At 44.3% G+C, this 24863-nt stretch overlaps 1 protein-coding gene and 2 long non-coding RNA genes across 3 annotated transcripts; 1 reads left to right on the top strand and 2 right to left on the bottom strand.

Annotated features, from left to right (window-relative positions):
- The first annotated feature begins 2410 nt into the window (after positions 1–2410).
- Positions 2411–12073, top strand: LOC146440989 (uncharacterized). The gene is made up of 3 exons (XR_014849740.1): positions 2411–2859; positions 5902–6024; positions 11423–12073. It is a non-coding gene; the product is annotated as an uncharacterized LOC146440989 (long non-coding RNA).
- LOC146440990 (uncharacterized) lies at positions 2564–5890 on the bottom strand. The gene is made up of 2 exons (XR_014849739.1): positions 5634–5890; positions 2564–3798 (listed from the first exon to the last, which is right to left on the bottom strand). It is a non-coding gene; the product is annotated as an uncharacterized LOC146440990 (long non-coding RNA).
- A 2354-nt stretch (positions 12074–14427) lies between the features above and the next one.
- ASB4 (ankyrin repeat and SOCS box containing 4) lies at positions 14428–24274 on the bottom strand. Its single transcript, XM_085050764.1, has 5 exons — positions 23990–24274; positions 20229–20528; positions 17036–17526; positions 15313–15426; positions 14428–14700 (listed from the first exon to the last, which is right to left on the bottom strand). Exons 1-5 carry the CDS (start codon positions 24201–24203, stop codon positions 14512–14514), a joined length of 1308 nt encoding a protein of 435 aa, XP_084906890.1. The 5' UTR covers positions 24204–24274; the 3' UTR covers positions 14428–14511.
- Between the last annotated feature and the right edge of the window lie 589 nt (positions 24275–24863).

Below are 24863 nucleotides of genomic sequence, written 5' to 3'. Positions count from 1 at the left end.
TCCTTTCCCTGCACAAGCCCAGTGGGGAAGAGAGCCATGCTCCAGCTCCTGGTCAGTGTGGGGCTGGCTTGCTGCTGGCACGTCAGGGGTCACTGACATCAGCACATTTACCCACGGCTGAAGAGCGTTCTGGTTTCACAGGAGATAAGCAGGTGTTGCACTGTCGCCCTTTGCCCCCTGATCAGGACCTTATACAGCCAGGTTCCTGATGTCAACAGAAACCACGCCACAGCACCCTGTGTTTTCTCTTCCAGATCATTAGCTAAAAAGTGTACACTGATTGCTGGTTTGTGTTACTGGTGCCTTGGGCACATATCCAGATTAGTCTCCCTGGAGCCTTGATACACAGTTGTTCATTATCATCATTTCCCTATCACTTAAACAAGTTTTTAAATCTGCCAGACTTTGCCCTTAACATGCACTAATGTCCTTCCCAAAGCATTATTACAAAACAAGCTCTGCTACCTTTGATAAGAAACACTACTGGACTGGAAAAACAGATTTTTTTTTCTCATTATGGTAGCAATGGTGACTTGAGAGGATCGTATATAACACCCAAGAATTTTCTGCCCTTAAATTCTTTTGCAGTTTTGGCAAATGGGAGGTAGAACATGGCAGTTTATGATCCATCAGCTAAGCTAATTTTTAGGGGTGGGGATGGTGAAGAGGAAGGGGCACAGTTCTGGGTTAACATCTTTGGGTTGGTATTTCCCAAGAACTGACAACACAATTTTAAATGTTTGTGCCCTGATCCTGTATTACAGGCTCTAAGGTGGCTTTGCCCATCTGTGCTGTCATACACATTCAAGAGAGAATGACTGACTCAGTATCTGGCTAGATGCAGCTACTCCTCACAGTCAGCAGAGAAAATAGACATGTTGGTAGGCAGCTTCAGTCAGTGCTGCTTTTCTCCACTCACCTCACAGCGAGGAAAGGGCAGAAATACCCACAGGCAGTCTTAATTCTTCCCTGCAATCTCAAACACTGGGTGTCAAAGCAAGAAGCTGGAACACAGTCTTGTGTCTTCAGAATATCCTGAGGCCTCTTAACAATGTAAGATTTTTATATTAGCAGAAAAATATGTATGGGGTATCAGGAGCTGCTCCTCATCAGCTCTCCTCAATATTCCTTCTGCAGCTATGAAAGAAAATCAAAGCAGAGTGCCACAAATTGGCCCATGTAGAATTAGCACAGATTTCTGTGTCATTCTCTTGCTTTGCAGTTCCTAACAGGAAGAGGAAAGAAAGGAAAGAATCTATCTGATTTCCTGCACTGTGAGGGACACAGCCTTGAGGAATGAGTCTCACTCTGCCTTCCTGTAGTCATGTCCAGTTGAAAATCCAGACAGAACTGTGATGCAAGAAACACAGCATGAGGAGTGATCATCAATCCCACTATTTTGAGCTTCTGAACATTTTCCTGGAAGGTGACAGAGAGTTTCTAGTTTAGGACAGGCATGCGTTAAGTTACATTAATGTGATACAGCCCTGTCTGCACAGCTCAAATAAGAAAATCAAGTTAAAAAGGAAGGCACTTGTTTTCATTGCTGTTATAGCTTGGGCTTTCTGTACTTTGTCACATTAGTTGACAGGGCCTGAAAGCTGAGAACCTTGGCATGGGATTTGGCACACCAAGTACGACACCTTATCATAACACCATGTACATGACTGTATTTGTGTGCTGAGGGGTGAGTTGGATAGCTCAGCTCCCTCTCATGATCAGTGTCAGTGCATCCAGAGGACCCCAGAAAGCTATCAGCTTCTTCTGAAGCAGACATGTCTGGTGCCTGAATAGCCATCCTGCCTCCAGTGGCAGAGTTCAACTGAGTGTAATGGGATCCCAGACACGGGGGCACCTCAAGGCACCTGTGTTTAGATGGCTTTAGCTGTGAGCTGGCTCCCAGCTCACTCAGTGACCTAAAAATAGACACCCTGTCCTATATGAGGAAGGCTGTACTACTCTTCCTGAGATGTCTCTCATATGTCACTCTGGAAGACAGAGATCTTGTGCCTGCCAGTCCCATGCAAATACCTTGTATGGATGCTCCTGGCTTTTTTAAGTATCCGTGAATATTTATGTTTAGGTAAATGACTCAAGCCCTCTTAGTAGCTCTGTGTGGTTGTGGGAAACTAGAAATACAGAGCTCAAAATCATATCGCTGCTGTGTCATAGCTGGCCAGGGTGGATAGATAACGGAAAATCCCAGACAGTATTTATTCTGCAGCAAATGCCAATGGGATCACTGCAGATGAGCTGGCTGCTGGCACAAACTGTCAGCCTGGAGCTGCCTCTGTGCATCTTGCCATCACTGACATTGCTGATGTGTCTGGGTTTGGGGCTGGTCCTAGTGGCACATGATTGCAGGAGACAGCATGAGGCTCATCCCTCTGCACCCCACAGGGCAGCAGTGCTGCCAGAGAGCTCTGAGCCATGCTTACTGCTCCTGGGACAACCAAACACCAGTTGCTGAGCAGACCTTTTACAGAAACTTAGGAGCTAACTGTAGCTGATGCTGAGTGTCACATACCATGAGGCACCCTGAGAAATCAGATGCATTGAAAGCTCTTTTTTTGAGTATTTATTCCTTAGAGTGGTTTTTCTCTTCCTAGCAGCTTCACTGCCCACAACACTCTGGGTTGATTTTTAACAAATTAACTGGAAAACAGGTTTGAATACCTGCCAGGGCTATTTGTCCTCTCCTCCAATCACTGTGGCATGCAGCAGAATCAGTAACATGCATTGCAAAGACTATTGGTGTTCCACAGTCACTCCCCTGCTTACAAAGGGTATTACAGGTGGAATTCAACCTTCACACAGGGGTGGATCAGATGGTTTGGACCACTTGGTGTTACCAGCTATGTGTCATTGCCCCACAGACTACAGGAAGCTGTTTGCTCAGGCATAAAATCATGTTTGTGTTGACAGAGAAGCACTTGTTTCTGTTTAGTTAGAGCCTGTTATAAAATCTTCTGATCTCACAACTTTCCCTTGCTTCTAATCAGCTTTGCCTCAGGTTTTGCATAAATACACAATGAAGAAATCTTCATTTTCAAGCTCTGGCCAGGGACACCTTAAGTTTTCATTATTCATGTTATTCATGGAGATGCACAGAAGTCTGCTGCTGGTACAAATTCCTTCATGTACTTTACCTCCATGGCCTTGCCCTCTTGTACCTGTGTTCTTTCTACTCCTGCTGCTGCTGCTGCTGCTTGGGTCTGCATGCTCTGAGTCTGTCTTCTATAGCCAAAGGATGGGAACAGTCCTTTAGAGACATATCACACTTCCAAAAGCTTTTAATGATTTTTCAATGCCACTGGATGATCAGTTCACTTGGGGAAAAAAAATGTAACACCTTCTGCATATTCCCACACTTCTGACTTTGGAATGGCAACATCCATGTAAAAACAGCTGGAACAAAGGCAAAATTATTCACTGGAGTGCCATAAGTTGATGTATGCAGACCTTGGAAATTATATTGCAGATATAACTATTCAGAGCTTCCTGAAAGAAATGTTTCCATCCTTCTCCAATGAACTGTTCTTGCCTTTTCTTTTGCAGCAGAATGACACTCCTCACCTCTGAATTTTGATGTTAAGGAGAGAATGTGTCTTTACTTTCAATCTGAGCCATAGTAGTCAGAGCAGAGAAGAACTGAGGGTCCTCACAGTTCTTCCCAGGAATCAACATATCCACTGCCTTAAGAAATGAGAGTTTTGGAGGGAAAAGGTCTACCCTTAAGTGGGGGCTGTTTCAGAAGAAGGTTGTTTCTTTTCATAAGAGCAGAAGATTCCAGCAAAGCTGTTGACAATGAAAGGGTAAAATAAACGTTTTTCAGCATTTCTTTAAAGTATATTTACACTGGAAAGTTTGGGGGTTTTAAGAAATGTAAACATTTTTAGAAGAATAACACTATATTATTAGTGTAAATTATGGTAAACTTTCACTTTTGGAAGTATTATTTTTTATAACAGATTCAGGAACAGTTATTCAGTTGTCTTATTTTAATAGTATGTGAATATGGAATACACAATATAAGTGATGGATCAATGGGTTGTCTTTTGGCATGTCTGAGAACTGCTGATGTAATTCACTGTTCTTTTCTGTAATTTTTCTCACATATGCTGACTCTTTCAATCAACAAAAGAGTGTAATGTAATGCGGGATCAACATTTTAAACAACATAAAGGTTAGATATTAGAGTAGTAATAATTCACCTTTAGACTTCACACCATGTCCACAAAAATGTGGGACAAGCTTCCTGTCAACACCAGTGAACTGTGGACAAAGCCAAAATGCTTTGTGTTGCTGATCTGTAGAAGAGACACATACACCCCCTGAAGGTCTCTAGAAAACAGCATGCAAACTAATTTTTAAGTTCTTCAGACTGCAAGACCAGACAAGAGGTTGGTCTCACTGTGTAACGTGCCATGAATTCTGCAAGATGGCACTCGTTGTGTGGGATATATTTAAAATCAAGAGCCATACCTAGGAGAGGAAGAGAAGTATGTGACTGATATTTTGACCTCCAAGATGTTGAACAGAAATGTATGTATGCACATATGGCCAATTTAAATGCACTGAACTGGCTGACAGCTCTTGCTTCAGCCCATCCCCCTTACTAAATGCAGTGCAGCACCCACACTGGAGAACCTTGAGACCGAAACACCCTGGACCAGAGGGATGCCAGCTCTCGGCCTTTCTGTTCAAGCTAGGTGAGACCAAAAGCCCAGGTCCACGCTGCAGAAGTCTGGGTGCAGAGACAACATTGTGTCTGAGGTGTGATAAGCATGTCTCTGTTCCACAAAGTGGGCAGTTTGTCCTTGCATCCCAGGCCACCAAGAGTCCCAGTGAGATAAAGGGGTTTTGCCCATGCCTGGAGACAGAAGGACAGAACTCTTTAACAGCACACAACAGTGACTAGCCACAGCTTGTGCTCATTTCACACAGCTGGGGCTTTAAAATAAAGGATTAAGAGCGTCCAAGCCCTGCACAATGTGAGGGTCTGCTTCAATACAGCTGGAAGATTATTCCAGCTGTTTGGGGCTGGGAGCCTGAAAAAGCAAATCTTGCCTCCCGTAGTTAGTGGAGCTCCAGATACTCGGACATGAACAGCTTGGTTTAAGCAGAGGGCAGTCTGGCAACTAGTTCTAGATAAAAGGATACAAAACAGCACTGTAAATAAGAAGTGAGCAATTATAAACCTTAAAAAATACCATTTAGGAAATGCATGGCTCCTGTTCTGCTGCTAGCTGCTGGATCTTTTGTTCTGCTTACAGCTTTCCATCCTTTTATTTTCTTTTTTGTTTTTTGTCAATTTATTTTATGCAGGCAAACCCTGGCTGCATAAACAGCACAGCCTGCTCTGGCCAGGACTGGAGGCCACTGGAAGCAATGGTGCCTCTGGCCATAGTTCTAGCAGCCTCCTGAGCCAGAGGCAGGGAACCCATGGGGACAGTGTGTTCTCTGCTGGCTGCACTGGAAGCTTCAAAACATGTTTATGTCAAGTCAGCAAGAACCGCCCCTTTTGTCATGCCATTGCTCTCCCTCCCTCTCCAGGCTGCTGGAAGGAGCTGTGTCAAAGTCCAAGCCCACATTTAAGTCTGTTTCAGGTGCTGCCTGCAGTTGGCTCTTGCCTGCCTGGAGTCACTCAGCTGCCATCTCACCAATGCACCCAGGTCACCTGAAAGTGAAGGGCGGTCAGGGCTGCCTCTCTGCCCCTCTCCCTGCCCAGTGTTGGAAAGGGCAGCTCTCCCTGTGCTTGAATGAGTTCCAGCAACTGGGCACAACTCAGTGCCATTTGATATCAAACCCTCCCACACTCACAGCACAGCCAGGCAACTGCAGATAGTGTGTCCTGGTCGGCTGAAAAAAGAGTCCTCTTCCTCCATCTTCTGCAGGCAGGATGCACCCTCTGTCAAAGGCTTAAAGAGACATCAAGTGTATAACTCAAGTACATCTCTGAAGCACAGAGGTGCTGTGTGGGGTGCCCTGCAAGAGGGACCATGACAGCCATAGCACCACATGGTAAGTACTTGGTGGAGTTTCAACCAGCTGGAAAGAAAAGTAGGAGAGAGTTGGGCTACAGAGACCTCCAGCATCCAGCTCACTGCATCTGTGGCAGGGTCTCTTGGACACCTCCATCCAGGCCTGCTAATGACACCTGTCTGCCTGGGATGGGGTTGTAGAGACATCTGTCTGCCCATTGTAAAGTTTCCTAAGTGCAGGAGAAAATGTTTGGGTTTGCCTTGGATTTGCAGTCACTGCAGTGGAAAGCTGCTCTCCACAGAGGGGCTGCAGCCCATGCTGGTGGCTTGTGAGTCCTTCGGACCAGGGACAAGCCTTTGGGTGTACCTGAAGGGGAAGAGCACACAGGAACATTGTGCCCAAATCTTGCCTTCTGTTCATAATAACACTGTCAGCTTCAAGTATCACTAGTCATAGTTCACAGCCCTGAAAATGCAGATTTGCACTGTTAAGTAAACAATGTTTAATCCTCTTGTTTTACATTGGATTTCTCTTTTTGTTTTGCTAATTTGCTCTTGAACTTTACCACCAAATGTACATGGCAACTCTCCCAGGTTTATTGAGACACTCAGTATTCACCATGTGAGAATCCATAGTACCAGTTCTAATCCTAATGCCAGTTCTCCCCTTTCTCTCTCAATTCTTCCCCCCTACCCCCTCCATGTGGATAGACTGAGCTCCTACCCCTCTCCTGCACAGCTCCCTGCCCCATCTGCCCATTTCCATCCAGCAGGCTGAACTGTCTTGACCGGGGCAGGGTGCAACCACTGCTTCAGCAGCACGAAAAAAACCTGCCAGAGATAAATGGCTTTGTGGACAGGGGCTTTGCTGATAGACGTCAGAACTTTAGAGCACCGTGCTGCCATCAGAAGCCAAGGTCACCGGTTTGCATTTCCTCCCGCACCACCAGAGGGTGCAGAATTTTATTTCATGGAAAGCTGGCAGAACGAGGAGTCTCTACGCTGTTTCTGATTACAGCGTAAAAACCTCCTGCTATGCTGGCCGGTGAAATGTGAGCACAGCTCCACTCAGCTGGTGCTCAGCAAGGCAAAGCACACTGCCTGCCCCACACGACCCATCCAGCATTTGGGTTTCATCCACACACCACAGGAGTGAGGGGCATTTCAGAGATTTTGTTCCAGCAGACTGAGAAATGAGTAAATTGCTGTGGGTTAGGAAATCCAGATGTGGTGGAAGATAGCATGAACGGCCAGAACCACAGGAGTGTAGAGGGGTGGTGGCTCTGCTGCCCTTGCTAGAAAAGGGTGTAGGAAAGAGTTGCAGTGGGGGTCAGGCCCTGTGTCTTGTGCCAGGGGCTACACAACATGGAGGGAGAGAAAAGGAAAGGAAAGGAAAGGAAAGGAAAGGAAAGGAAAGGAAAGGAAAGGAAAGGAAAGGAAAGGAAAGGAAAGGAAAGGAAAGGAAAGGAAAGGAAAGGAAAGGAAAGGAAAGGAAAGGAAATGAAAGGAAAGGAAAGGAAAGGAAAGGAAAGGAAAGGAAAGGAAAGGAAAGGAAAGGAAAGGAAAGGAAAGGAAAGGAAAGGAAAGGAAAGGAAAGGAAAGGAAAGGAAAGGAAAGGAAAGGAAAGGAAAGGAGAGGAGAGGAGAGGAGAGGAGAGGAGAGGAAAGGAAAGGAAAGGAAAGGAAAGGAAAGGAAAGGAAAGGAAAGGAAAGGAAAGGAAAGGAAAGGAAAGGAAAGGAAAGGAAAGGAAAGGAAAGGAAGGGGAAATCAGTGAAAGTCTGTGGATTTATGGTGGAGGGAATGACAGGACTGTGGACCCATATGACAAACTGAAGTCCAAATTTCCAGCAAGGTGGAGTTCAGAGCTGCTGCCACCACAAGGTTTGCTCACTGTGGACATAGGCTAACAGCATGCCCTGGAGCTCAGGACAGCCATACACCTTTCCCCAGCAGGGAACTTGGAAACAGCAGGATGGACTCACCCGAGGGCTGGCTCAGCCTTTGGGAGACAGGTATCATTCAGTGGACTTTGTTGCCACTGGGTCTTTTGGGCCAGTTTTACACTGCATGAATGTTAAAATAACTACATTACTTTTTGCCATGAAATGGCTTTGCCCTGACTGCAGCGATGTCACTTTGCCTGTGCCTTCCAGCATGCTGTGTGCCTGTAGCCAGCTCAGGCACTGCCCTGCACTTCAGCAATCCCTGTGTTTTCATACTGTATGAACCAATGGTCATATATTTATGAGGCACACAATTCTGTGCCCTCTTTTAGAGCATGTTGTTATAAAGTAGACTTTCTGTGAGTATTCCTGCCTTTTTGTTCATGCACTTTCTTCCTCAAATCTTAGCAGTTATTTATCCTTACTTTCTAACAAACTAGTGACTTTTGTAGGGTTACCAGGAATAGGTGAAGATCTCTATCCTTGACCGGAGCTGTCTGGGTTCAACCCCTTTCCTTCCCACAAATAACCAGTAAGCTTATGGCTATACTGAGGCAGTGCAACTCCCCACTGACAGTTACTATTGACATAAAATAATTCAGTGCTGATTGCAGTACCAGCAGCCTGAGCAGCCACTGTTAGAAAGCTTAAGCATGGTGTGACTCAGGCCCTAGGCAGAAGGGTGATACCAGCACCCCTAGTCAGCCCCAGCCTGAAAGAACAGAACTGAGTGGTTCACCAGTGGTGTAAAAATCATCACATGACCTGCTGTGCTTGTTTCAAGCACCTTAATTGTTATTTAGCAGTACTCCATAGGGTGTCTGTGAAAGGGGAAGGGCAACACACAGCTGCTACATGCTAAGAAAATGTTAACTGTGTATTAAAATCAAACAGGTCATTGGAATGCATGACATCCATTGTCGCTTCTACACTTTGTGTCCTGTGAAGCTTAAGATGCATTTGGAGAAATAGTCAGAAACAAATTTCTGATCAGCCAGCTGGTTTCATCTGACAGCTGCTGCACACAGCAATCTTTTCTGACCCACTCATCTGCTGTGCCAGAGGTCCTGCCTTTCTACAAAGAGAGACTGTGGTAGATCTTTCCACTACTTTAATATAATTCTTGTGGAGGTTAAGGTGTCAGACACTAGCTAGGCTTTGGCATCTCTGCTAATAGTATGTTCTGCACTGTCATTTTGAAGAAGAGCAAACCCTAGGGATTACAGGGAAATTCTACTGACATATCCTGAAAGTAAATGGGAATATTACTGTGTCTGACCCATGTGTATCTTGAAGTGTTTCAGAAAAACAACAGCAGCCCTTCAAGAGCCCTGCAAACCTTGCAGCACACTGGAAACCTGGCATGCCTCTTTGGCCTCTCAGAGTTTAATAAAGGTATATAATAGCATAGACCACCCCAGACTGTTTCAATCTTCCTTTCAATCTCAAAGACTGAACTCTTGTATGTTTCATTTAAAGGTATTTGTCCCATGAGCAAAATCTGCTGCCAGAGGCATTAGTGCATTTTCAAAGGATGTTCCTTGAATATGAATGAGCTGAGCCCCTGTGATCCTTTTAATTGATCCAACAGTGCTTGCAGCTAAAAGTAAAGCTTCCACCTTTCATGGCAGACCAGACCTTTTCCCCTGCTGCCTAATATTTGTATTCTGCCTGATATTTTACAAAAAGAGTCAGTCTTGCTCAGCCTGGAAGATGTCTGTAAATTCATGATCACAGCAGTTAACTTGATTCTGCCAAAACTAGTGTATAAGCTGTAAGATATTGCCCCATAGAAAGATGAGAAATGATTCTTTTCAAGATGGTGAGTGGGTTTGAATAAATAAAATATCATTGATGCTGAAACACTTATGGGAATTTACTGGTTTCAGCTCTGACACCCTGATTTGGGTGATTTGAAAATTCCAACTGAAACCAGGTCAAAGATCTTGACTGGGATCCCTGTGCAGGTCTCCTCACACATGCACAGGTGTACTGATGCACACACATGCCAGTGTGCTCACAGAGCTGCCAGAATAAAAATGGGCATCTCAACACCATTCTGCTTTCATGTAGCCATGAGGTTTGGTCCAAAACCTTACAAGATAATGCAGACAACCTCGTCATCCTCCACACAGCCCCGGAGACAGTGCCATCTGACAGCATGGAAGGAGGCTCAGATAATCCCTCCCCTTCCTCTGCCAGATTTGGAAATGCTAAGGGCAGAAGGACATGGAGTCCTGCCTGCCTGTGCCAGGGGCCTGTATTCTGGTTTGGGCTTTGAACCTTTTCCTCTTTACAATGCAAACTCAAATTAATGCAGTCCATTGTGAGAAGAGCAAGGGATGTGGAAAAAGCATCCCCTTGTGCTAAAGGTTCTGAGGCTGAGTATTGCTGCCATTCAGCCGAGCAATAGGCTCTCATCAGGGAGTTTGTTTTTGGATGTGGGTGACATCGGCTGTTGAATATCGTCTTAAAGAACCGGAAATGAGCACATTACAAAACACATGTCACATTCTAGGACCAGTCTGTGGGCAGGCAATTGTCTTTACTTTATCAAAGCCCCCTTTGTGGACAGAAGACCTTACTTAGCACATCTCTCATCCTTGTGCAACCCTCCTGGTCTTGATATCAGTGCACCAAGTAGGAGGCAGCCCAGAATATATCCTTCCCCTCCTGACACCAGCAGCACTGGGAAAATTGCCTGTCTCAAGGACAAATGGTGAAAGTTTAAAAAATGTTAGATGGAGGCTGAGCAGGAACTGGTGAACATTTACTGCTTCCTCTTTCAATGACCTGAGTTGATGCTTCACAGTCTCTGTTGCCTCTTCTTTGTATTATGCCAGCAGGACAGGCAGCAATGTTGGAGAGATAAACCAGCCAGGCTCTTTTAGACTCATTGTCCTAGTATCTAAAAGCTGACCAAGTATAAATAGACTTTTAAAGCTTTTGCAGGAAAATACAATCCTGAACACTGTTAGACTTCACTTTCACCTACAGACTCTTCATGGATAAATTATTGGAGTCTTAAGTCAAGCTTGACTCGATCAGACACCAGGGGCTAAGTTTCAAATTATTGCCAGAGCACTTTACAAAGAGGATGCTCATATATCTATGAACAGCTGCATTGGTCCTCAAATACATGCAGAGTGTCCCTATGGTCATAGAATGGGTAACTTCTTTTGTCCACAACGCATGTGGCTTAAGAACATCTCTTAGTATGCAACTCCTAAAAAGCACAAGGACCAAAACCTAGAATCTCACTGTTATCCATGGAGAAGTCATTAAGGGAGCTCTGGGAAAGGGCTGTCAATGGGAATGGGAAAGGATAGTTCATTCTTTGTGCCCATCTGTGCTTTAAATATTTTAATAGCACATGGAATGCAGTGGAAATGTTTCAAACATGTCTACATCTCTACTAAGAAGCCAAAAGGCAAAAAGCAACTTATTTCACAGAGGACCCCAAACAACCCTGAAAACAATTTTCTGTCATTTTAGGTTGTGACTGTGCTCAAACCTGTGGTGTAGAAGCCTCTCATCCAGGTGGAGTCATCCAATCTGATGCAGCTTTGAAAATACAAAAGCACAACCAGGAATTATATGACAGTAGGAAATTCCGAGACATCTCACAGAATCACAGAATATGCTGAGTTGAAAGGGACCCACTAGGATCATTGAGTCCAACTGCTGGTCCTTCACAGGACCATTTCCAAGAATCACACTGTGTGCCTGAGAACATTGCCAAATGCTTCTTGAGCTCTGTCAGGCTTGGTGCTGTGACCACTTCCCTGGAGAGCTGTTCCAGTGCCCAGCCACCCTCTGGGCAAAGAACATTTTCCTAATATGCAACCTAAACCTCCCCTGACACTTCAGACCATTCCCTCAGGTCCTGTCACTGGTCAGCACAGAGAAGAGATCAGTGTCTGCTCCTCCTTTGTGCATCCCATGAATTTAATAAATGATGATCTTATTATCAGGTACTCCCACACCTCCCATGAGCAACTCCATCCAGTGTGTGGGAGTAGAGTACTGTAAGAAAGGAAAAAAAGTGCTAAAAAAAGAACAAATACTGAGGTTTGCTTACTCTTGGTCTTTCTAACTTTTAAAACAGAAGCAATTAAAGTGCATCAATCAGGTCTTTTTTTCTGTGATAGTGATGTTCTGTAGTGTTTTTAACAGCTTGCAAATTCCTATGACTATAATCAGCCTGATCCCACTGTGCTCCCTGTCAGATACCACAATGGCTATAATCTGGCACCTGCTTGGTACAAAGCTTGGAAGTGAGCCTGGGTGCCCACAGAATAAAAATTAAGCGTGTTCACTGCAGAGGGGGAGGATCAGAGGGAAATTAGGAGCACTGGTGACAGCCTTTATTCTTCTCTCTCAGCAAGAGAGTCCTGGCTACAACAGGTCAGAAAACGCTGCTATTGTTCTGCCTTAAACCTCCCTTTTCCAGATGCAGAATTTCACTTTCAGAAGCAGCCAGTGTGGGGATGTGTTTCCAATAAAATCAGCTACCTCCATCTGTCTCTTCTGGACTGCCCAGCTTGCCCCATTTTCAGACTGTTCAGAAAGCAACAAACGTTTCTTGCCTTGACCAGTTGGCAGCTCCTCTTCCTCATGCCTGACTTACACAGATGCATCACCTAGAAAATTTGTGGATTTAGATAGCATATGCTTTTTCATGTCTCCAAATTCACTGTTTTTCTGCAGTGCAGAATCCAATGGATCCCATTGACCTGGAGGTGCTGCAAGCAGATTTTTCTATAGAAAACCTATCCTGGATGCTGATCATTTCCCCCAGTAAATTACTGAAGTATCTTTGAATGAGACACCTCTGCAGGTGTATGGAAATCTCTCATTGGTTTAGTGAAGTACAGGGATCTATATTACAACTTTATTCATACAAGAAAACATTTTCCCATGGCCTGCGTTCACTTTAAAATTTCTTATTGGAATGGGGAACTTCTAAATAACAATCTTCATTGCTGTCTGGCTAAATATAAACAGACCCATGAACTGTATTCTCACACACAGCTTACAAGCTTTAATTAATGCAAACTGAGATGAAAGGAAAGGGAAGTGATTTGCAACACTAATGATCTTCACATTTCTTCAAATGCTGTTGTTGCCACTTTGTGAGACACAGAGACACTTGAACAGCTTGGCTGCTCCTGTTTGTCTGGGAAGAGCCTAGTGTGCTGCAGGCTGTCTTGCATAGAGATAACAATGACGATAAGGACTGACAGCTTCACAGCCAGAGATGCAATAAGAAGTCAGGAGTTATTGGCTCCCAATGGTGAGCATGGCTTACTCCTTTCTCTACAGAGCCCAGAATTGTCAGGATCTAAAAAAAGTGGTACAGCCCTGATGGGTGGCATCAAACTAAAAAAGGGAAGAAAATCAGTGTTTACCTGTAGGTCAGATCACACACTTGTGCTTGCTGTGGGATACCTGCTGTGTGAACTGCCACTGCCCTGCATTTCATCCTCCTGGCATGGAGAAAGGAGCTCAGTCAGAAGTAAAGGAAGCCAGTGCTGGCAGGATCAAAAGCAGAGGATCTGTATATCAGGGGGACTGGCAGGCCTGTAACAGCACAGCCAACACACTTTCATCGTGGAAACACCTTTTGCTTAATGTGGGATTCCTTTCACCTGCTCTTAGCTGCCAAAAATGAGGTGTATAATCCATGCTAGCAGGCTAGGTTCATTTTATAGTCATGGAAGAGAAGGGTCATATGCTTCCCACATCACATTCAACACCATTCTGAGAGATATAGGGATGGGTATAAGTACAGCTGTGCAGGTTTCAAGGGAAAGTGTTTTTTACCTGCCTTCCTTGACACTGGGATATGAATTTATCATTGCTCACAGTGAGAGTGGAAACAGAGACAGCATGTGCTAAAAGCTACCCAGGCTTGAATATTAATAAAGAAGAATTTCAGGGCTCTGTGTTTCTATCTTGTTTACTTACTGTGGTTGATAAAGGAAAAAAATTCTTACAATTAGAAAGGATAATTATGACAAAGCTTTATAAGATACAGACAGGTGGTGGACAGTGAACTAACATTGAATTGAGAGCCAGTGCACAGGAAAACACAGAAACTACTGAAGGCCTGTCTGTGGTCACAATTCAAAGCATTTTGCCTATTTCTTTCTGGGAAAACATTTCTGTGACTCCTATTTTTTGACAGTATCCTTTCTTTTACTCCCAAAATGACAGCTGAAGAAAATTGTCATGAAACAATATCAAAGGCTGTTCAGATTTAATCTAATGCTATCTAGCAGGCAATGGTATTAGTACTGAAGGAAACAGCAGCATTGTTTAAGCTAGGCTGAGCAGAGCCATGTGTGCCCTGGGTGTGTTTGGAGCAGGAGCCTTCCCAGCTCTGCCTTCGCAGCATAAACTGCAGTCTGCAGCCGGGATTTTTCAGTGTAGGGAAAGGGAGCAGCTCCGAGGAGAGCCAGTAAATCCCAGCCCAGCTTGCAGGCTGGCCAGCTGTGTCAGGATTGTGCCTGGATCCCTGGCACCCTGCAGAGGTACGTGGAACCGGGAAGGGAGATGCCAGTGCCTGCTCTGTAGTGGCTCTAGTAGATGATTCCTTCTGGTTCCAGCAGCAAGTACTTCTTCATGGACAGAGGGATGGAGAGCAAGGGCACTTCTCGATGGCACTTTTCTGACAGTATTGCCCGAATGGCACATCTGCATAAGTGCATCAGTGACCGTGGTGAATTGCTGCACACGCTGAACAAAGAGTCATAGAAATCCTGGTGCCGCTGTAAAAAAACCCACAAATGTGTTTTAGGGCAACTGGAATATTTGGACTATGAGGATTTTTGAATTACAGGGATAATTATGTCAAAGCATGTAGTTTGTCCTACAATTTTACCTTTTGACAAGATCTCTTCCTCTTTAATCTTTTTTTTTTTTTCATTTAAGTTCTCCCTTACATTGCAGCTAACTGGTCCTGTTCACAGAAATCTGACCCATGCAACGGAACCTAGAGATACACAGTCATGCAGGTGTAATATGGCACTTTAAAAATATTTGCTGACTTAAAAATATATATAAATGTACACATTGACAGATCTGAAGAAACACCAATCACAGCCAATCTTTTCACTTGCTGAGTGCAGGGACAGCTGAACTCTTACTGTACCACTGACAAGGGGTGTTCCAAAGGATAATGTCGCAATTAAACTACCTAAAAAAAATGTCTTTTTTCAGTGAGTGGATATACTTTTGTCAAATGAATGATATTAAATGGGGAAGTCCCCATCCTCTGAGATGTTCTCTTTCAAAAGTGTTCTTTCTTTTCTATGGTTGGATATGTGTTATGCAGATAATAAGCCTGGCTTTTACCCAGTTATAACTCATTGAGAGCCTACCTCCAAGACGTCCTCAGGTATGGCTGCTTTCCACTTAGATGTTGATTTGATGTGTTCATAGGAGTTGACGACCACCTCCACAGCCCTGGGGTGGGAATGACAGGCTTGTAGCACCTGCAGGCAGGATGCATAGAGACCATGAGTACCAGCAGGGAGCTGGGGCTAGCCTGGAAGCTCGGCACTGTGCAATGGCAAACTGAGACAGACACAGCCAAACAATTCTGAGAGGATAAGGCTGGAGATGCAAAAGACACAAGGCTCCTCCACACTGCTCTGTGCAAGCACAGCAGGAAACCCCAGGCTCATCCCCAGTTTAGCACCACACAGAAATGCTGGCTTAGATCTCCACAGCAGTCTAGCTGGGGTGGGCTTTATCACCAAATCTAGACATAGTTTGTTCGTAGCTGGGTTAAATGACCCAATACCAGGCAAAGCCATGCACTAAAGTCCTTGCTTCAGCTTAGGCACCCCAGGAACAGAAAAAAATCCCATCATATGAATCAAAAATTCATTGTTACAGAAAAATTTAAAATGTGACCAGGAGAAAAGACAGCTTAGAAATAAGGCTTTCAAGCCACACAAGACCCCTGAAACAGCCATTCTGCCTTGTAACTTTAGCTCAATAGGAAAAAATCCAGTCTATTGTCACCTGTATACAGGGAATAACATTGCATTTGCCCAGTTTTGTCCCACACAGTCACCAGGCTTCGCAAGCAAAACTGCAGAACATCCCTCAGGGATAAATATCATCCTACATTTTTACAGATGGGCAAATTATAGTTTGGAAGAGAGACCAACTTCATGCAATAGGAGGCAGCAAGAGGATACTCCAGACCTTGCTCTCAAATACACTCTAGGAGACTAAGCATTGTTCTGCTACAGACAGAGCCTGCTCATCGTGGGCTCCAGAGGGCATGAATAAAATTTTGGCATTTTACTCAAAGGCTTCTGGTTGCTTGGCTTGTTAAAAATTTACATATACAGTGAGGGAACTGCAAAATGTTGCTTAGGGCACTGGATGAGAGATTATAAGTCCTGACTTCAGCAAGATTACTCAGTTGTCTGATATAACAAGATTCTCAGGTACTTCTGTCAGTGTCTTGCACTTTGTAAGTATTTTAAAAAAATTTCAGGAAGGATTCTGCAATTTTTTTTTTTTTTGTCTTCAGCTATGAGACCAAACCCCAGCATTTTTCCACTCAATTCTCACATTTCCTGGGAACAATCCAAAGCTTTATCGAGTTGCATTTCATTTTTAATAGATTTGAATGGATTTTTAAAGGTCAGATGTGACAAACTGAATCGAGTGGTCTCATATTAAATCTTTGGTGGAGACCATGAAAAACTCATTTCCTACTACTCAGCTAAACCTGTATGAAGCCAGGTCTGACAAAGGGACGTGGGTTCTCTGAAATGAGAAAGTGAATCAGCTCTGAAAAATTAGGCTTCAACCAGCATTTAGAGTTTGGCATTTCAGATTGGTTAAGAGCAAAAATTGGATCTGGGTCTGGTTTCTGGTATGGCTAACGGTAATTTTGCTGCAGCTAAATTATACCACTCTTACAATAGGTCATCTCACAGTGTTTTGGTTATTCAGGGCCCACACTGACAGGACTCCAGCAAATCCAGATACCACAAAATCCTGAAGTTTGGCTCTCTCATCCCATTCCTGTTCAAGACACCACCTCTCTCCATATCCCTACTCTATGAAGACATCCTTAACCTTGTGGAATTGCAGAGGGTATATCCTAGCTGCTCCATGATTCAGTAGCAGCTGGTAGCAGATGTCTGGCTGAGCAGCTGGCCGCACAGATGTCACTTTTATGATATACTGTAGGGGTGCACAGCCATTGACATCCATGATGTTTGCTTCTGCTCCTGCCTCCAGCAGCATATGCAGCAGGACATGGTCACAGTTCCAGGCAGCTTTGTGCAGTGGTGATTTGAAATCCTCATCACGAGCATTCACTTCAGCTTTATAGTCTAGGAGCATCCGACAGATGAGGTGGTGATCCTGGCTGTATATCTGATCCTTATAGTGGAGGGCCCAATAGGCTGCACAGGCCAGGGGAGTCTCCATGTAGGCATTGAGAGCATCTACATGTGCTCCATGTTCCACGTAAAAAGCCACGAGCTCTGGGACACCCAAACGTGCAACGACGTGCAGAGGAGTCTCCTCGTCCTTGTTGTTCGTTCTTATGTTCACATTTGCTCCTGCCAGAGAAAGATGATGAGGAAAAACGAAAGCAATGAAACACTTGTTGGCTATCTCTGCTTGGGCCCTTCTTCCCAAGGAAAAGGTCAAGGCAGGCAACTGGCATGAAAGATGCATACGGAAATGCAAATAACATGGATCCTGCACTGCTTAAGTCTCCAGGAAAACCCTTAGAAACTTCCCATCCTTGCATCCAGCTTCACATGTGATAGGCTGGCCCCGAGCTGGAAGACCTTATCTGAGCATTCTATTTCAGAGCAGCATGCAAAACCAAATTTCTGTGTAAAATGCTTTTTCCTCGAAATTGAGAACTGCTGGAGAAAGGAGAGCATTACTCCTGCTCCAGAGAACAGCTCTGCTCTGCTCTATACCCTGAGAACACTCCCTGCAGCACCTCGTTAACATGAGCCTGGATGAAAGGACATTTTATGACAGATCCGTGGATGACATTAAAGAACCCAGTGCCAGGGTCCCTGGCTGGGGGTCCTGATGCCTTATGGCTGGTAAAGATATAGAGCAGACACAGCAGTATAGGGGAAAAGGGTATTACCTTGGTTTTAGTAGGATCCTAGGTGCACAGCTCGTCAAAGGTGGAAACACGCCGAGGAGCACACCCATGTACAATGCGTATGCAAATTTATGGACCTCGCAAATTAGCGTGTCCACCTAAAATCCCCCAATAGGAAGCTTAATAAATGAAATAATTGTCCCCCTATTCTAATTATCCCCTCTCCCAAAGTGAGTCTACAGTCTAGTTTACAAAAACATGTTCCAGAGAGGAGGTTCCATCCAAGGTTGGAGCCTCTAGTTCTGAGGTAGTTATAAATGTTTCGTCTTCACCCCTGGAGAACCCCCAAACTAAGCTAAATATCAGACTGCAAGAGTTATAAACACGTAAGGCTAAGGTACAAGGAGTGTTTGTGAAGGGTAAGAGGAGAGGGAAAGGGTTTAAAAATGTATAAAAAGAAAGGACAAAAAATCCTCAGGCATCAGTCCTGCTCCCGTTTCCGCAGAGCTGCGGAGCGGCACGGCAGCTGAGGCAACAGCACCATCTGCCGAGCAGCGAGCCGCCCGGCCCGGCATGGGAGAGAGGGCAGGGGTTGCGAGGGAGGAAAGGGAGTGGGGAGCTGCCTCTGGGCTGCAGAACCCGAGTGCTCATGCTGTTAAGCCGTGTTGAGTGTTAGTCGTGTTCGATGTCCCTGAGACAGCGCCGGCAATCCGAGTTTGGAGCTGGAAACCGAACTGGGGATCAGCGCTGGCTGGGCTGGCGAGTGGCCCCAGCTGGAAAGGGTTAAACTGCAGTGACCTGGATGGATCCCAAGGGACACTGCTCAGTGGGGATGGCAGGCGGAAGATGCTGCTCGGAACTTTGGCTCAGGGACATTGATTGACACCCTGGCTCCAGCTCTCGGGAGCTGCTGCTCTGTGAATTTGCACACCTGACACGACTTGCTCCAGATCCTTTCCATTCCATTTGGAGTCTCAGCATTTAGCTCCTATGGAGATCAGAGTTTACCGAGTGCTTTGGGAGGAAAGGTGGCTTATAAAGTACTATTATGCTGTTGTTGATGGGTGGGTGGAGAAAGCCTGCAGCACATATTTTTTCACTTGCATTCATCCTATGCTGTGTTTTATGAGAGTACATTTGACTTTTAAGCTTTTCTCTGCTAACAAATTCAACTCCTGCTGTCAGGACTGTTTACTTTGGGCAGGATACAACTGGAAGCATTTATTTTCCTTTCTTCCAAACAAAATAATACGTATCTTTCCAGCAGAAGAAAAACAATGTTGTTATTCATTTATGACTGCAGATCACCTTGCCCACAAAGCATGGGCTTTGCACTTTGGCTTTGCATCTCAGGAAAAGCCTTCAATAACAACATATGTAACAAAACCAACCCAAGAGCATTTGTATTGCCATGGCACAGTGTGATAAATAGGGGAGTTTCTCTGTAACTAAAGACTTGAACTGTGTTTCTTTTACTGTGTCCTGTGTCAGTACCCTTATGTTAAGGAAATAGTGTGTGACAAATAAATTTATGGAAGAATTACATCTATTCATAGCTTCATTTGTTACAGACGACCAGCAGCATAATGTACCTTACTTTGGGAAAGCAAAAATCTTATATAATAGCCTTTTTTTTCTCCAAGCCCTGCACAGATGTATGAATTTGGTTGCACTCATGACAAATGAAAAGATGATATGAAAAACTGCATCCAATTTTTCAAGGCCGGACCTCAAAAAAACAAGTGATTGGAAGGATTTTACTCAGGTCCAGGAAATTTAATCAAGAAAGAAGATGAGGGGTGCCCTTCCATGTGAAAATGGCTCAGTAGTAAATCTAGATGAATAAGACAGAAAAAAAAACAAGAGAAAGAGAAACTCCCTGATTCAGAGAAGTCCTGCTGCTGATGGACTAGTTGGGCAGTGGGCTGGAGGCACTGAAATGGGAAACAATCTTGGAGTAAGGACCAGTGGCCAGGGAAAGGGAAAGACAGATGGGGCAAGGAAACAGAATGAGAGAAACGTCCTCTGATCAAAGAGATGAGGACAAGAAGTCTGAGATGAAGCCATGGTTCAGCTGTGGCTGCAAGGGATAAATACACATGTTCTTTGAGAAGCTGCCTCCTAAGAGAAAGCCCAGACCATGCCCACCATCTTTGTCCATGCCCTGAGAGATGCTCCAGAGCTTTACCTTACCTCTCCTGAGCAGCTGCTTGGCACAAGGCATGGAGGTTCGTGTCGTACAGAAGTGTAAGGGCGCCTGCCCGCTCATTGAAAAGCAGTTCAGCTTAGCTCCGTGGTTGCAAAGGATCTTGAGGCACTCAACATTTGCCATTTCACAGGCTATGTGGATCGCAGCTTTTCCATTGGGCCGGCAGTTGATTGTAGCTTTGTGATTGAGGAGCACAGAAAGACTCTCCAGATGTCCATACATGACAGCTAGATGAAGTCCAGTTGCCCAGGATATTTTTAATTTGTAGCTAGGCAGCCAGTACCCTGTACAAAGTGAGAAAGTGTTACCAGCCTTGGCAAAGACTTTTCTTTGGACTATCCACCTACTGAGAATAATTGAAGGGGAAGGAAGGGTTGGTGTTTTGATGTAATTTACTGTAATTTCACCAGCATAGTGCACACAAAGTTCTCTCAAGCGTAACTTCATTTTCATTAAGCACTGTTACTATGTGTGCTGAATAGCCTGCCTTTTGGAGAGATAATTTCCATGCAGACATACTCTGAAAGAAGCTATCAGACTTTTTTGTGACTTGTGTAGATTGAATTTTAAAAAAACAAACATGCTTGGAGTGTTTCAAATACCACCAGCTAAAAAATATGGGGGAAGTGGGATCTTCAGCCTGCCAATAACAGAACAAAGGTGGTACCGGAATAGGAAGGCAGCATTTACTTAGGACAGTGACTCAACAGACAGCTCATCCTACTGTTTCTGTGTGGGAAATAGCAGGATCTTGCATGACAGGAGCTGGATTCAGACATCCAGGGATGCATTACACAGAGATGACCCCTGGTAATGTGGCTGCAGCTGTGTCAAGGACCTCCTGCCAGCTACTGCCCTGAGGAACATGGATTGAGGAGATTGGATGCTGATGTAAATTAGGCTGAAGAGCCAAATAGAACCAGAGACAGTTTTGCATGAAATTTGGCTCAAAAATGTTTGGATTTTTCTCAGAAAATATCACTTTTTTTTTCTTTTTTTCTTTTTTCTTCTTTTTTTTTTTACTTGCAAACAGGTGTAAGACCAAATAACAGTTAAATACTTGCTCCCAAAATAGGATTTCATGCTTCATGACTGCACAGATACAGTCTCAGAAGTGATTACTATAATCACTTGTTTAAGAAAAGTAAAACACCATAATAATGTGCAGAAGGGCAGGAGAAGTTAACTTTGAGGGGAGGGTCTAATTTTTTTTTTAGATACAGCAGCTGCATCTTAGCTAGAATATGCCTATAAAATTCTCTGGGTTTAATTTATCTATTTCTCTTTGGGCAACTGCCTGGCTGAAATCTATTATCATGTAAAAGACATGTAGTAGAAAAAATACTAAAGATGTATAATGAGGTCAAATTAATTCAAACCTTCCTTTTTTAGTCTCTAGTTTTGTGCAGCTTTTCAACCCTAATGTCATATGTATGCAGTTTTTACAGTATTCATGAGGTGCAAGAAGGAAGGAAATGAAATGCTGGTGTCAGGGAGAAAGGGATTAAAATTTTTCTTCCTTCCTAGATAAATTACAAGTATATTTTTAGACAGGGGCAAGAAAATGCAGACCAGGTCATTTGCTCTAGGACCACATTCTGGGGCCTGCCAAACCCAGTCCTCAGGGAACCCACCCTGTGAATGGCAAGAGCAGCAGCCCTGATGCCCCAGAGTGCCCGAGCAGGGTGACAACCTCCTCTGAGGACACTCGACCTGCTGACTGTGCAGGTTACCCTGGCAACTCTGTCAGGGCAACCTTCTCATCATATACCCTCAAACCAGGCACAGAGAAGGTGGGCTGTATCTCAAAGTCTCTGCATATAGCAGAGCAAACTTCTTAAATCCCCTCCCTTTCCAACTCCATGTGCAGTATTGCCCCTTGTTATTGGTGAGCTGTGGAGCACTGCTGGCTTATCCCACAGAGCTGGGTCTCACATTTATGGCCAGATGTAAGCCACAAATTATGCATTAACAGCAGGAAAGTGATCCTCAAAAGCCGTTATCACTTTTTATAGCCACAATTTTCCTGCCTGAATTCACCATTAATTTCTTTTGCCTGTGCTCCTTGCAGGTGAGTTGTGCTCAGACATCCCCAGGGAGAACCTCCCATGTCTTCTGCCCAAAGCTGCAGATGTGTCTGAGCTAGGAGGGACAGAGACAGACACCAAGAAGGCAGCAGATTTGGGCTCCATGAGAGTCCACATTCATCTTACCTGTTTCTTTGGCTAGTAACATAAAAAAGCCATGGTGTAAGCAAGATCAGTGACTTTGACGGCTCTCAGCCTCTTTGGAAGAGAGGAAGAAATGTCACTGCTGTCACCCATGACATCTCTTTTCCACTTCATCATTAAGGGCTATGGCAAAACTCAGACTGTCTGAATGGTGGAGTGGTGAATTTTTCTCCCCTCTTTGTTCTTCAGGAAATCCCCCTTTCATATCACAGTTATCCAGCATACAGTAAAAGTAAAATTTACACTAGAGTTTATAGAAGCGTCTCCTGCCTTTAAGACAAAGTGAATACAATGCTGTGATTTAGGCCATAAGGGTGCATTTACCTCTCCCTCTACTTTTTGGAAAATAAAGAGAATTCTTCAAAAGAGACTAGTTAATGCTTGTTAATCTATGATTAAAACTAGTTAATCTATGATTAAAAATCTATACATTAATCCTACAGTCTCAAACCACAACCAGATTGCATCTTAGCCTGCTGAGGACAGGTGTATTTTAAGATAAATTCAGCACTGTGTGGCTTAGTTCATACGCTGTCCCTAAGGGAAGTACATCATGGCTGCATCATCCTCACCCTGAAGAAATCCAAAGAGCAGGAACAAATCATCAAATAAAGAGTAAACACAGCAAAAAAGAAGAGGTGAGATATGGTCTCTTCTTTATGCCTCAGGAGAGAAAGTGCATTTTCTGTGCTGCTGCTGCTGCTCCTGCTGCTGGAGGTGTTTATCTCCACATGTGATTAACTTCTGGCAGAGACTGATCAGTGCTGTTTTCTAAGTACACAGGAAAAGTCTGTTAGCAAGTAGATCATGAAGTATACTGATTTTAGCAAAGAGCAAACTTGATTTATTGCTTTAAGTTGTAAGGTTTTGGAAACTCTTTCATTGTTTGGCTGGGAATTGGTTTGGGTTTTCTACACTCTAAAACAGATGTCTTTCCTTGTTGTGCTGTTGTTCTGGTTGTGGTTTGCTAGATTATTTTTCTGTTTTGATCAACTAGCACATCCTCACTGCCTGTCATTTGGAAAAACAAATCTTCTCCCATCCAGCAACATCCAAGGTCCACAGGATTTCCTTAGCTCCCCTGAGCTAGGGAGAATCCACTTTACTACTGCTGTAAATTGAAAATGGAAGACAGAGAATATATCATGTTTCTAACCACTCTGTATATGTGAATGGGTTCATGCAAGAAATGTATATACCACATTTAGCCTGCATGTGTCTGTTCTGAGCTTTGCACCCCAGTTCTCTGTGAGGAAATAGCAAAGGACTCCTCTTTCTGGACTCCCCTGCAGCTGCAGCACAGAGGATCAGGCTGGGTTCTGGCCTGCCCTTCACCAAGCCCATACAGCTGATAAGCTCCCCTACTACACTGTCCCTGGCCATATGAGCCTGCTGAGACAGTGCTGCCTATGGACTGGCTTATGCTGCAGCTTCAGAAGAGATAAAAGGCCACAGTTCCTTGAAAATCAGTCAAACCCCTCTACTTCCTGTCTGGTGAATGCTGCCACATTTACCTTGTTTGTAGGATGCCAGAATCAGGTTTTCATCTTCAACTTCAAATACTGTGTCCACATCTACTTTCTTTTGGCTCAAGAGCTCTTCCAATGTTTCAAAGTCGTTGGACTTCAGGGCTTCAAGAAAAGCTTTTTTCACCAACTTTGGAGCTGCAGCTCGAGTAATTCTCCTCTCTGTATTCTCTCCCTCTTGGTGTGTCTCCTCCAAATCCATTTCCAAACGTATCTGTTTGTGCTGTGAAGAGGGGCACACTGAGGTTCCTATAGCACTGTTGCATGCTGAAGTTTCTGAAGACCAGAAGGTAATTTTATCACTCAGTCATGCTGATCTGCTTGTTCTATTTATATGAAGAGCATATCGGGCATTGAAATGCCACTCTTAGATATCACCACACTCTTTTGATGAAAGCGAGGACAGACACACTAGCAATTAAAACAAAATAACAGTTATCTCCATTGGCTTTATACACATGGAGCTTCATTAACCACCTGATTACCTTCTGCTCCATATGCTTACATTAAAATACACTAGTCCTGGGTGTTGTTTCTCAGCTGGAAAAGCACCCACACTTCCTTTCAGAGTTGCTATGGCTGATTTATTGGCTGCAATGGGATGTGATGCTCTGTCTGCAGATACCTTTTAACTTGTGCAATTCAGAAAAAAAAAATCTAAACCATCTCCAAGGCATTCTTCAAGTGGGAGATAATTTGCTATTCTCCAGGACAGCATTCTGCTTGTTGGTGCTGAGTTCAGCGGCAACAAGCAGTGCTCCTTGGAAGGAGAAATGCTGGGGCTGCAGAGCTGTACAGCCATGTCAAGGGTGGGGGATCTCCTACACTGCAGGGGATTTGTGTGTGAATTAACTCAGGTGTA

This window comes from Lichenostomus cassidix, chromosome 2 (assembly GCF_008360975.1).
Source record: "Lichenostomus cassidix isolate B80296 chromosome 2, HeHo_3.0, whole genome shotgun sequence".
Taxonomy (NCBI): Eukaryota; Metazoa; Chordata; class Aves; order Passeriformes; family Meliphagidae; genus Lichenostomus; species Lichenostomus cassidix.
This window is presented reverse-complemented; position numbering and strand designations above follow the sequence as displayed.

Excerpts from the sequence above, each read along its gene's own strand:
- ASB4 (XM_085050764.1), bottom strand. The coding sequence starts at position 24,203 with ATGGATTTGGAGGAGACACACCAAGAGGGAGAGAATACAGAGAGGAGA. Across the intron at positions 20,529-23,989 it reads TCTGGCATCCTACAAACAAG|GGTACTGGCTGCCTAGCTAC; the intron begins GTAAATGTGGCA and ends CACTTTGTACAG. Across the intron at positions 17,527-20,228 it reads CAAGCAGCTGCTCAGGAGAG|GAGCAAATGTGAACATAAGA; the intron begins GTAAGGTAAAGC and ends TTTCTCTGGCAG.